Raw genomic sequence first — 12,553 nt, 5'->3', positions numbered from 1 at the left:
ATATTGTCTTGGAAATCCAGTACTGTAACTTTTATATTGTTGTAACAATATATTTGCTGATGCTGTGGCCCACCGTCTAAAATGGGTCCATCCTAAATAGGTCAGGGGATTCCCATACCTATTCCAGGCAAGTGATGCTCTCTGCCGACACACAGGGTGACATCAGATTTAAAAATCACTATCAAGAACCTGTAAGCCTACATAAGTGGGCTACACTTTGTTAAATGATTAATCTTTACCACGTCGGGCATTTAATTTTGTTATTCATTCTAGCATAATTTTTCTTTTGGGGACATCTAATAATGTATGATTTTGTTTTGCCCCGAGTTTGGTCTTTCAGGCAGTCCCATCTTTTTGTAGAAAACTCAACTCCTTATTTGTTCCTCTCATCATCATTACTTTTCTGCTACAGCGCTAAGCATCAGTTTTCTGAAACATAAATCCCAGGCAATCTTCAAAATATCAAGAGGTTATGGGAGGTTTCCAGTATGGGAAATACTGCACCAGCACACAGGGAAGGTGAAGCTCAAGGCCCTTAGTTTTATGCTGCAATGTAAACACCTTCAACTCTGTTAAAAAGTATTTTTTTAATAGTAAATTTGGTAAACGCATTACTTTATCAAAATGATAAGAAGAATAGTTCTATCCTTGAAATGTTGCTGCACAACTTTTTTTTTTTTTCATATGGCACCAGGGATTTATGTAACCAGGACAGTGACTTAGAAGGTTTGCGTAAAAATTAAATTTGGCATTGAACATGTTTGATTGAAAATGGTGCAATAGTACTAAAACAAGTGCTTGAAAATCAAAATGTAGGCATTCAAATATTCTAATTGTTTTTGATATTTTTTTTTGCATTCTTGTGTTTTCCATTTGAGTTTTTTTTTCAGTGCCAAATAGTATTTCCAATGCCAACATTTAAAGTCACTGTCCTGGCTCCATGGAGATTAATGTTTCATAAAATAAAATAAAATGAAGGTACAGTGTAAGCTTAATGATATGCGAGCCACACACTTGGCTTAACCTAGTCGTTTTGATTGGTGGAGTTCAGAGATAACTCCATTTTAGCCTCGGAGCCTGATAGACTGCAATAGGGGATAATTAATCCCAGAGGGAGCAGTGCGTGGCTAGTGGCTGTCAGGCGCAGCGTAGAATCTGAGTTTACTATATATGGGCAAAGCTGGGCGAAGAGAGAGCTGCACTCGCTTCCGTGTTTGTGTGATCGGAGAGTGCACAGCCGGGGGATCTTCACTGTCTCCACTCTTTCATTCATTTACTGTAGAGTAACGTCAAGCAAGTGACCAGCAGGAAAAATGACGTGTGAACTGAGTAAGTCTGTTTATTTTCAATGAGAGAAAATGCAACAAACCGCTGTATGTAGGATAATTTTTTTTCAGCAGCCCGAGCTAGTCAGCCAGGTAGCTCGTAGCTAGCTAGCCTCGCCCATGGCTGCAGGAGCAGGATACACTTTTCATCTCGCACACATTAAAAGGTACAACCCAGTCATCGGGGACGACTGTCAGATTTAACACAACCCTTGTGTCTGAGGGGCACTGTTCTTTGTGAAGATTGCTGTGGTAGGGAAATGCAGCCCATTGCAATCTGTTCAAGACAGGTAGTGTTAGCTATGTGAGCTAACGTCAGACAAGAGGAAATAGTTATGCTCGCCTCGCTTTGTTATGACATGTCCAGACCAGACAGGCTGCCTGACAGGCTGTGGGGAAGTGGCTCACAGGAACTGAATGTGCCTGCCGAACCAACGTGAAGTAGACAGTTTCTAGTCCATTTTTAATGAGATGATAATGTTGTCCTTAAGAAAAATTAAAACAATTTTTTTAGAGCCAATGCGGAAGCACAATAAATGCCTCGGTTCTGCTTTCTACAATGGTGATGGATTTGCATTTTTGTACATTTTTTTAAATAAAATGTACTAATATAATTAATATATTCATAAAAAAATATGCTATCAGCTATCGGAAATAACCTTTTATTTTAGCTTTCTTGCCACAATAGAGTATCAATTAAAAAAAAAAAAAAAAAAAAAAAAAATATGCACAGCATTAGGATTTACATTTATAACCTTCTTAATGACATTGGTGTACACGATTAAATGATACCACCTCTGTCTTACTGACATTTGTGAGGCTGGAGGTCACTGACACTGCTTTCAACACGCTGAACTATCTTGATGGTGAGGTCATGCTCAACACTTTTAAGTCCTCCATCCTCATTAGTCCTGGATAATGAAGATCTTATGTGTTGCTGATTAACTCCTTATACCCGTGTCCTCCTCGAAACACTGGTGGAGAAAGATGTTGGTTGCAGGCAGTGTAAGTTGTAAGATGACCGACTCCCTAGATATATTATAGTGTCTGTCTGCACATAGTCCCTAAAGCCTTATGTAGTAGTAATTTATTTTATTATATATATATTTTTTTTCAGTGTACGCTCATTGTAGTTGTATTAACCTCAATGCTAATCTGTCTGCTTGTCATCTTTCTTATCATGTCTCCTTTTCTTTTTAGAACATGTATTCGCCAGTCTCCCACAGATGGAGAGGGGAGTTGCGAAAGTGATTGGCGGCGATCCCAAAGGCAAAAACTTCCTCTACACCAATGGGAAGTGTGTCATCATCAGGAACATTGATGTAATTATTATTATCTTTCTATAATCTTTTAAAGAGATAAGTGTATCTTGTTGTGGCCATTATTCATGTCAGTTCTGATGGCAATTTGGTGAGACAAAAAGAAAAAAAAACATTTATAACTGCCAAAGCAGTACATTAAAAAGGGTAATACAATAGATATGAATACATCATAAAATAACATGGTTAAATGTTAAACAGTTAAAGTAAACATTATTATATAATAAAATAATAGTTAAAATACAAGTAGAATCTTTTGGGATAAAACATTCTCATCTAGAGAGGAAGGCCAGGCAGAGATAAGACGTGGTGGTCTTTAATAATGATTTGAACTGTTCAGGAGTGGAGGCAGATCTTATTTTAGGTAAGCTGTTCCAAAGGATCTGTGCTGCGTTGAGCCTTGTTTTGGGCACATCAAAGAGCAGTTGATGGGACTCCCTTGGTGCTCTGGGTAGAGCATGAACAGGAAGAAAGTTCACCTAGGTGGTATTGTGGTGCCAATCTATTTACTGTCTAAAAAGCTAACGGCAACATTTTAAAAGCAATCCTGTAGTGAACAGGAAGCCAGTAAGTTTGTCTTGTAAAATGTTTCATGTTCTTTGCTACTCGGACCAGACCACACAGAATTACATGTGGTCAGGGTGAGTGTTGCTCTGCGTGCACTCCAAAATCTAACCGGCACAGTGTGCTGGTTTTTGCTGTTCCGAGATGGTTTTCTTTCCATTTCAATTCCGCAATTGAACGTAACATTGTGTAACAACATAATGGCAGGATAGTAGAGACTAATTAACACATGTATTTACTTAATATCTTACTCATTGTAAATGAGGGTCACCCCTCAATTGATCTTTCAAGGATAAATAAATGAAAAATGAAATGTATCATTAATTGTCATGTCCAGTCCAAATGAAAAAGTTATGGTTACTGTACCGTCTCTAAAAAAAAAGTTATGGTTACTGTACCGTCTCTAAAAAAAAAAATTCTAAAGATACAATTAAAGTTAGGCTACATTGCAGTTGAATAGGTTGCAGATTTCACATAGTATTTGCACTTTTTTACTATTACTTCTAGTTTAATAAGTCAACAAGGAATGTTGGATCAGCAGCTCCACTACATGCTGCTGTTTGACTGTTAGCTGATAGGGACCCAGCGTCATACCTGCAACCTGCAATGCCTTTTTAAGGGCTTATCCCACCCATGCCACACAATAGAGGGCAAGGTCAAATGTGCACCTGGAACCACGCCTATGTCAAGTTGTATTGGAGATTTGAGTGACTGCTTAGGCCACAAGTTTGAACTCTGATCATAGTTTTTTTGTGGTTCATCTGAGATTAGACTTTTTAAACTGTATCACCCTCTCATTACTTGCCCTAATGGATACAATGATAAAGCTGTGTCAAACTGAGATGCTGCATCCCTTTTTAAAGCTATAGTACTTAACTTTTTAATATAAATTAATGTTGGTTACATTCAAGCCATCACCAGTGTTGGGCTTTAAATCTATTTTATTCATTTAATGAGTAAATTATTAAAACTAAGTGTTGTAATTGTCCTTTGACACAGTTCTTTTGTCAGACGTGGGCCTGCCAATGTCTCACATTTCCTGTCTTTTCCAGAACCCGGCCATAGCAGACATTTACACCGAACATGCCCATACAGTTACTGTTGCCAAGTATACCCCCAGCGGATTCTACATTGCATCTGGAGGTAAACCACCCACATATGATCATCACATGTCAACAAATATGTGCATTTAGTATCAACCGTAAAATGATTGTCCTTTTGATCTTTAAGATGTAACGGGAAAGATCCGCATCTGGGACACCACCCAGAAGGAGCACATACTCAAGTACGAGTACACCCCTATTTCAGGCAAGATCAAGGACATTGCATGGACAGAGGACAGCAAGAGGATTGCCGTTGCTGGGGAAGGAAGAGAGAAGTAAGTATGAGGGGTTTCCATATGTGTCCATGAAAGTAATGGAGTTGACCCTATTAACCTCAGACCACTGTGACTCAGCCTCATGAATAAGCTTTCACACTGATAAATGTCCACTGTGCACAAGTCCAATGTTTGCTTTCAAGTTTAACACGAGTATGCGGTGTTTAGTTGAGACTGTATTAGTTATTATTGATTGACTAGCTTGAGTGGCTTTTTATTAAATTCTGGAAAACGTGTTGTGCAGTGTGTGCGAATGTGATTTACTATTGAGCACTAAAAAAAGCTAAAGCCCTCTGGCAGTTTGGCAACTGTGCCTTTGCTGTTTTTTTTTTCAAAAAAATGTCATCCTTGGAAACTTGTAGACTCTATTTACACAGAGATAAATGTTCTTTTATATTTAATTCCTCTCCTAAATCCTCTCAGAAACATGTAAACATTGTATGCATGTTGTTGCTCTCTTCCCGTAGGTTTGCAGCAGTGTTGCTGTGGGACTCTGGCTCCTCCGTTGGGGACCTTGCTGGCCACTCCAAAATAATCAACAGTGTAGACATTAGGCAGAAACGCCCTTACCGCCTTGTTCTTGCCAGTGATGACACCACTGGGTCCTTCTTTGAGGGTCCTCCCTTCAAGTTCAAGTTCACTCTACGGGTGAGTTACGACAGAGATTAACTGTTGATTTTTGTGTCGGTTGGCATTTGTGCAGTTTTTAGAGAGGCTTATTTATGTTAAAACATATTAGTGAGAGCTAAGGTGGTCTTTCTGGACCTGTCAGACCAAAAAAGGCTATATATCATCTTCTATTTGCAGTCTTATTGGTCTTATACCTGTATAACAAAATATTGGACTGCAGAAAATTCAGTCATAGTGTTGGATTAAGTTTTTTAGAATTTATTCTTATTTTCAATGGCTCTTGGTCATCTCAAATTTGTCACACCCTGGTGGGTCTTTGACAGTGTAGCCTTGTTTGACTGTTTCCATATTACATAACCTACTTCCCCCATACATTCTTGGAGAATGTGTGAGCCATGTTTCTAAAAGTAGGCTTTCACGCTAGAAACACGAAAGGCATTTCCAAGCATGAAACATTCCTTTTTTGTCCTCTTCTTGAAAATACTTTATTTTTTATTTTTTGAATGTAGCCTGCGATTGGTTTTCCTTCATTTATTATTAACTAAGGTAACAGGTTAAAAGTCCAATGGACTGTGTCAAATAAAACGCCAAGAACTGTATAATGTGCAGAATCGTTCTTTATGGATAATTTCCCACTATTTATGTTCCCTTGTGTCTCCCCTGTGACTGCTAAAGGACCACGGCCAATTTGTCAACTGTGTTCGTTTCTCTCCTGATGGAAGTCGATTTGCCACAGCTGGTGCTGATAGCCAGGTGAGTGTTGGATATATGATTATTCTAAAGTAAAATTACCTCAGTTAAAATAATCCACATAACTTGTAACTAATTCTCAAAATGTAGGTGTGTACAAATAAATGTTCCTTGTCATCTTATTGAGTATAATTCCCCCAGATCTTCATCTATGATGGAGCGACCGGTGAGCGTATCAGCTCACTGGGAGGAGAGAAGGCCCACAAAGGAGGAATCTATGCTGTAAGTACTTGTTTGCTGGTCCATCATGATTGACAGTGTTTAACCTCTATCATCCTTCAGCCAAATAACCTGGTGAGCTGACTTTTGTTTTGTAGAAAATCTGTTTTTCTGGAATGAACATTTAAAGGGCCCTTGAACATACTTTACACATAAAACTTGACCTCCAGTAACACAATATGCATATTAATATCATAACTGCATCCTTCAATGCCCCCTCACCACCTCCTTGTTTTAAATGGTGCAGGTCAGCTGGAGCCCTGACAGCTCCCAGCTGATCTCTGCCTCAGGGGACAAGACGGTGAAGCTGTGGGATGTTGGAGCAGGTACGGCCGTCACCACCTTCAACGTTGGCTCTGATGTGACAGACCAGCAGCTGGGCTGCCTGTGGCAGAACGACCATCTCCTCAGCATCTCCCTGTCAGGATACATCAACTATCTGGACAAGAACAACCCTGACCGGCCCATACGCACTGTCAAGGTCAGACTCTCTGGAGTTTATGGATTATATACTGGAATATATATTAATAGAGTACCTTGAAAATGTTTAAAATGTCAATAATATCAACTTAAAAAACGCTTTAACTGGGGAAATGTATAGAAAAAAATAGATGCTGTTAAACTTTTGAGTTGCTGAAAACAAATGTAAATATTGAAGATGAGGAACTGGACATTTGCAAAAATGTATTGGCATTTGTGAAATTTAAAGTAGCATTAGAAATGTTGATAGAGGTCTCTAACTGCGTACCCAAATGTGCAAATGCAAACTGAGTTTTGTAAATCTGTAATAAGTAGGTTATGTTTCATATAACTGTGTACATATTACTGAACACACTACTGAACACACTAAGTCAGTGTCAAGCTGTTTTTGTTTTGTGCTTTCATATTTATACTGAGATAAGCAAATGTATAAGCACTGTATGCCAGTTATAACCATGAAAGTAGATCTTAGTACAGGTTTTCTGTAAATTCTATCACACATGTACAAATCTCAGCATGCATTCACTCATCGACAAATGTTTTCAATATTAAGTTCCCAATATACTCGCAATATTTAAAAAAAAAGAAGCTAAAACAATGCTACCGCTTTACATAAGGCTCTTTGTCTGTGAGCTATTTTTAATTTAAAATCAAAATAAATGTCCATGATTGGTAGGGGGTTAATATTCTACACTAACTATTCATTAGTGATCTTATGAGTATAAACTGAAAACAGATACTTGTTCATCCGGCAGGGTCACAGCAAATCCATCCAGTGTGTGACAGTCCACAAGAGTGAAGGGCGACCATACATCTACTCGGGGAGTCACGATGGACACATCAATATCCTTTCACGCTTTCACAGGATCGAAGGCAGCACTGGGGTCTAATTGAACGTTTGCCATTGTCGGCAGCTAAACACAGGTCGTTTGGCACAAATTAAAGGGTTTTCTGTGAAATGGAAGGTCTCGAACTCCCCCGAAACAGTTCTCCGAAAGGGTGTGTGTTTAATCAATTAAGTGCAATTAATTCAAGAGGGAAAGATGTTTGGAAATTGGTCCAAACATCCATTAAGTTAACAATGAACATGCACACTCTTTAAAAATAGTGTGTACATATAATGGGCTATTATTAAGCCAACAGTATTGAATATGATTGAAACTTTTATTTATTGTGACTTTAGTCATATTTTGAAATATCCGTACTATGATAAACCACCACTATTCAGCAACTCTTAAACAGGCTGTAGAATTTGTCGAGCAACAGATTCAACAATATTTTGTTTTGCTTGTATTTCTCACATGTGGTGAAGCTTCTGAGCTCAACTTTTCATTAGAATGACATCTGTTGATGCATTAGTGTACAGCTAGTTGAGGTAGCGCACATGTCCCTGGCTCCACTCTACTATGTGTGTGGTTATTTCATTATATCCTCTCTTTTGCCACTTTTCCTGCAAAACATGGTAACCACGTCTACAGTAAAGTTTTTCCGTAACCATTGCTTCACATTACTGGGATGCAGAAACAGGGGAGAACGACTGCTTCTCCGGTAAGGGCCACAGCAACCTGGTGAGCAAGATGGTGGTTGACAAAGACAACGAGCTAGTGTCGAGCAGCATGGACGATACTCTGCGCTACACCAACATGGACAAGAAGGAGTACAGGTACAGGACAACTATTAGATGAACTTACTGGGGATTATAATGATGATCTGCATCTTGTGTGGAAGTCAGTGCATTGCGTCGTCTGGGAGAAAGCACAGCAAGTTTTAAATTTTTTTTAGAACCTTTTAGTTCTACAGGCACTTAATAAAAATAATAATTTTTGTGACGGTGGGTAATGGACGGATGTGCATACACTTACCAAAACTGGTGCTCCCTGATGTTCTTACTTGTAGGCCTGTGAATCTTTTGGAATCCCACGATTTGATTCCGATTCCCGGGTTCACGATGCGATTTCTGGATTCAGTTCAAAACTACTGTGTGCTAAGAGGCGTTTTGGCAAATTATGACATGAAAGCATATTAAAGTCCATGTCTTAATTATATTCATTTAAGTCTTTTTTTTTCATGTGAAGCTTGTAATGCATGTGATTTTCAGGCAAGTCATCACTACTAATATGCAGCAACATGCATATTACATTTTTTTTATTTTCTTTTTATAAAAAATGTTTCACCACCGCTAGTTACTCGACATCATTCTGTCAATTTTTGTTTTACGCACTATTATTTCTGGGATAGTGCACCGCATTAACTCTTTTTACCCTCTTTTTGCATACATTTATTTATATAATTATTCGGACATAGGCTTTCAGAATTCCATCATTTGTTGAGCTCTAAATGTAACAGTTTTTATTTATCTTACCAATATCCTATACTGCTGGTTTTCAGTGCCTCTGACGTGGTGAAGATGGATGTCCAGCCTAAAAGTGTGTCAGTGGGAGCAGGAGGGCTGTCTCTGGCTGTCTGCATTGACCAGGTAATGTCCTATTCAATAATAAAATCCACAGCTCAGTCTTTCACCTGAGAACATATTTTTCATCCTTCACTTAATAATTTAATTATCTGAAGTTTCTGTGTGAACTTTGACAGCATCATTTGTCATGTCTTGCTCTTTTTAGATTGTCTTACTGAAGGACAAGAAGAAGGTCTTCACATTGGACAGTCTGGACTATAAACCAGAGGTTGGAGCTATCCACCCTGGGGGCAGCACTGCTGCGGTGGGGGGATCAGTAAGTGGACATATACAGAGCATCTCACCAATACTTTTTTAGAAAATGCTTTTTGAGTTCAGGGGGGTTTATAATGGCATAAACATTTAAAAAAAAAAAAAAAAAAAAAAAAAGAAAAAACTTTATAGCACACTTCATCACACCCTGATACTATTAAAACTGATTAATTTTCTTAATTTTTTTTCTTCCTAGGATGGGAAAGTCCACCTGTACTCTGTTCAGGGCAACACTCTGAAGGACGTGGACAAAACTGTGGATGTTAAAGGGCCGATCACAGACCTGGCCTACTCCAATGATGGAGCCTACCTGGCTGTCATAGATGAGAGGAAAGCTGCCACAGTGTTTACAGTGGCTGACGACTACGCTGTAAATATTTGTCTTTCCTATATATCCTTTTTGGATAACTTTCCAGGTGTTACTTTATAGTGGGTTTTAAATTTGAGTCATTGTCTCTTTTCATAATAATTATTCTTTTTTACCAGGTCAAGGCTGACTTTTACGGACACCATGCCAAACCAGTGATCCTGGCCTGGTCACCTGATAATGAGCACTTTGCCACTGGTGGGATGGACATGATGGTGTTTATCTGGACGGTTTCTGATTCAGATAATAGGATCAAGCTCCCAGGTAGGCCATACAAGTGCACATATGTAGTTTCTATTAAGTGGCTTACATGCAGGTACACTGATGGAAGTTTTTCTGTGTGAGATGTACTGTACATAAATTCACTTTACAACAAAATCCGAACATGCAAAAACGAAGGCAACGGAACATTTTGAGCGGAGCTACATTGTGCATTTAGAGCATTTATCATGGCCTAAAGGTTTAATTCTTAAGATGTGGTACTGGCTGAATTGGCAATGCCTGTGTTTACTGTTGGCAACGACAAGCATGGTTTAATAGTACATCCAACATTCTTTATTTTTCTTTTTTTTTGGAGTAGCTGCTGAAATGCAACATAAAAGTAGCCAGGGTAGTTGTTTATAGTGCAGGTAAACAAACTCATGTTGTTTTTAAATAAGGAAGTCATTCCAAAGTCAGCGTCTACAGCTCTTTATAGAACAGCTCACTTTGCTCCCTGTTTGTTAAATTACTCCCTGTCCTATCTAAAGCTGATCCCCTGACACGAAAATTACCATCTCTTTTTTTATAAACACATTTTTGGATCAACGCTAGTAATCACTGTCCCAAATGCTGTGTGCTCCCAGTCACTGCTTCATTATAGACTCCACCCTGTCTTTGGCCAGTTGAATGTTGTTCGTGTGAAGCAGCAGCAGCACATTTTAGTTAGCAGTAGCTCTATATGGCTGCAGGAGATTTCTAAGTAAACAGCAAGGCTGATGTTGTTATGCTTGTGAAGGGTATTTAGATTCAGCATGTGAATGGCAGACTCTGCCCCTAAACACTAAAACAAATACAGCTCCAGAAAAAATTGAGACCACACAAAATATTCAGTGTCTCTCATTTGACTATGTATAGGCATATGTTTGAGTAGAATGACATTTTCTTTATACTACAAACTACTGACAACATTTCTACCAAATTCACAATGCGAATATTGTTATTAAGAGCATTTCCATTAAGTAATGTAGAGATGAAGATTTAAGAAAGATCCAGACTGGTCTCTTAATTTTTTCCGGAGCTGTATATACAGAGATGTAATAAAAAATGTAATTACATTAAATGACCATCACATTAAAAAAATGGCCACCTTTTTAGATAGCATCAGAAAAACGGGGGCCGATTCCATTAAAACCTTGAATAATTATAATTCTATTTATTGCTCAATGTTGATTTTTGTGCAACCAGAGCTTGGCCTCAAGGGGTTGTCTTTTAAATGAATACTGTTCAGTGTGTTCTTAGATCATTTTGTGACGAGGTTGTTTTTATGCTTTGATGTCTGCAGACGCTCACCGGTTGCACCATGTTACCGGCCTGGCCTGGGTAGATGAGCACACTCTGGTCACCACCTCCCATGATGCCTGCGTCAAGCAGTGGACTATTCAATTCTGATCTGAAAGCAGGCAAACCTCCACATCCCCAAGGACAAGGACTACTTCAGAATCCAATATTTTTCCCTTTTTTTTTTTTACTGTATTTTCACTGTCTTAACAGTGTTCTATGCTGTCTGTAAACCTCTGAATTGTACATGGCTATGGCTGGGAAAGGCTCCCATTAAAAATGATCAAAAACATGTCTCTGTGATGCGAATAACCTTAACTTATCCAGCTGCAAACTCTTGAAGTATACAATATAACCACAAGTGTTTTTACATCTGAGCAGAATGGACCCAGGAAAATATGTTAGCTCAACATTCCATAGGTAATAGTATTCATTCAGTTCAATCTGAAATTGTTGTCTGTGGTTGGGCACAATTAACTTTTTTTAAATGGATAAAATCGTGTTTGGAAAGAAATGAAACCTTTTGGTTACATTCCTCAAATGAGAAGTAACTGATCCTTAATGCAGTTACCTGTCACCTTTCTTCTTCAAGCTTTTAAGAAGATAGGTGTTTATTTGAATATTTTTTTTTTGCTTTGTCTTTGGTTTTTGGGTTTCATACTTTTTTGTGATTCGTAACTCCTCCTGTCAGTTTTTGTCTGGGCCCTCTATGTTTGTGTCACTAATGTTTTCTTTTCATGTCTTCATGCATCCGCTTCCAAGGTGGAAGTGAATCATTAATAATGATAATAAAAAAAAAACACTTTTTATGCATTTTTCCTGTCATGAAAATTTGCACTCTTTTCTTTTTGTCGAACAGATTTATGTGCAGGTTTGTCCAGTAAAAAACATTAGCACAATATTATGGCATTCAGTAGAACATTGAAATGTGTTGTTACTACTTTTCCCCAGTAGGGTGTAAAGACTGAGAGGAGCTGATGAGAATGCTTCTTTTCACAAGATTTCCCCATCACTCAATGAGCAATATGGAAATTATGTAATTAATATCCCCGGATTGAACATATTGACTTTTTTCATTATCTCAGTCTTTTGTTTACTTTGATTAAAAACGGTTTAAAAAAGCATATATTATTAAGAAAAATCTATTGTAAAATGATAAATAGTTATACTTTAGGGGTTCTAGTAGTGCTGTGCTACTCCCTTCAGATTTTTAGAATACTTAAAGAAACGTTTCTGATGAGTTCTGCCCAGTTAAAA

The 12,553-nt window shown here is 38.2% G+C and overlaps 1 protein-coding gene across 1 annotated transcript; it reads left to right on the top strand.

Annotated features, from left to right (window-relative positions):
• The first annotated feature begins 1,200 nt into the window (after window positions 1-1,200).
• On the top strand, window positions 1,201-12,109 carry wdr1 (WD repeat domain 1). The gene is made up of 15 exons (XM_080027046.1): window positions 1,201-1,329; window positions 2,526-2,647; window positions 4,261-4,351; window positions 4,439-4,586; window positions 5,054-5,234; window positions 5,892-5,969; window positions 6,108-6,188; window positions 6,433-6,666; window positions 7,421-7,510; window positions 8,174-8,328; window positions 9,054-9,141; window positions 9,284-9,394; window positions 9,587-9,760; window positions 9,877-10,021; window positions 11,301-12,109. Exons 1-15 carry the CDS (start codon window positions 1,314-1,316, stop codon window positions 11,405-11,407), a joined length of 1,821 nt encoding a protein of 606 aa, XP_079883172.1. The 5' UTR covers window positions 1,201-1,313; the 3' UTR covers window positions 11,408-12,109.
• The last annotated feature ends 444 nt before the right edge of the window (window positions 12,110-12,553 follow it).

Source organism: Ammodytes marinus (genome assembly GCF_949987685.1).
Source record: "Ammodytes marinus genome assembly, chromosome: 4".
In the NCBI taxonomy this organism is placed as follows: Eukaryota; Metazoa; Chordata; class Actinopteri; order Uranoscopiformes; family Ammodytidae; genus Ammodytes; species Ammodytes marinus.
Note: the sequence above shows the minus strand (reverse complement) of the source record. Positions and strands in the feature narration are given on the sequence as shown.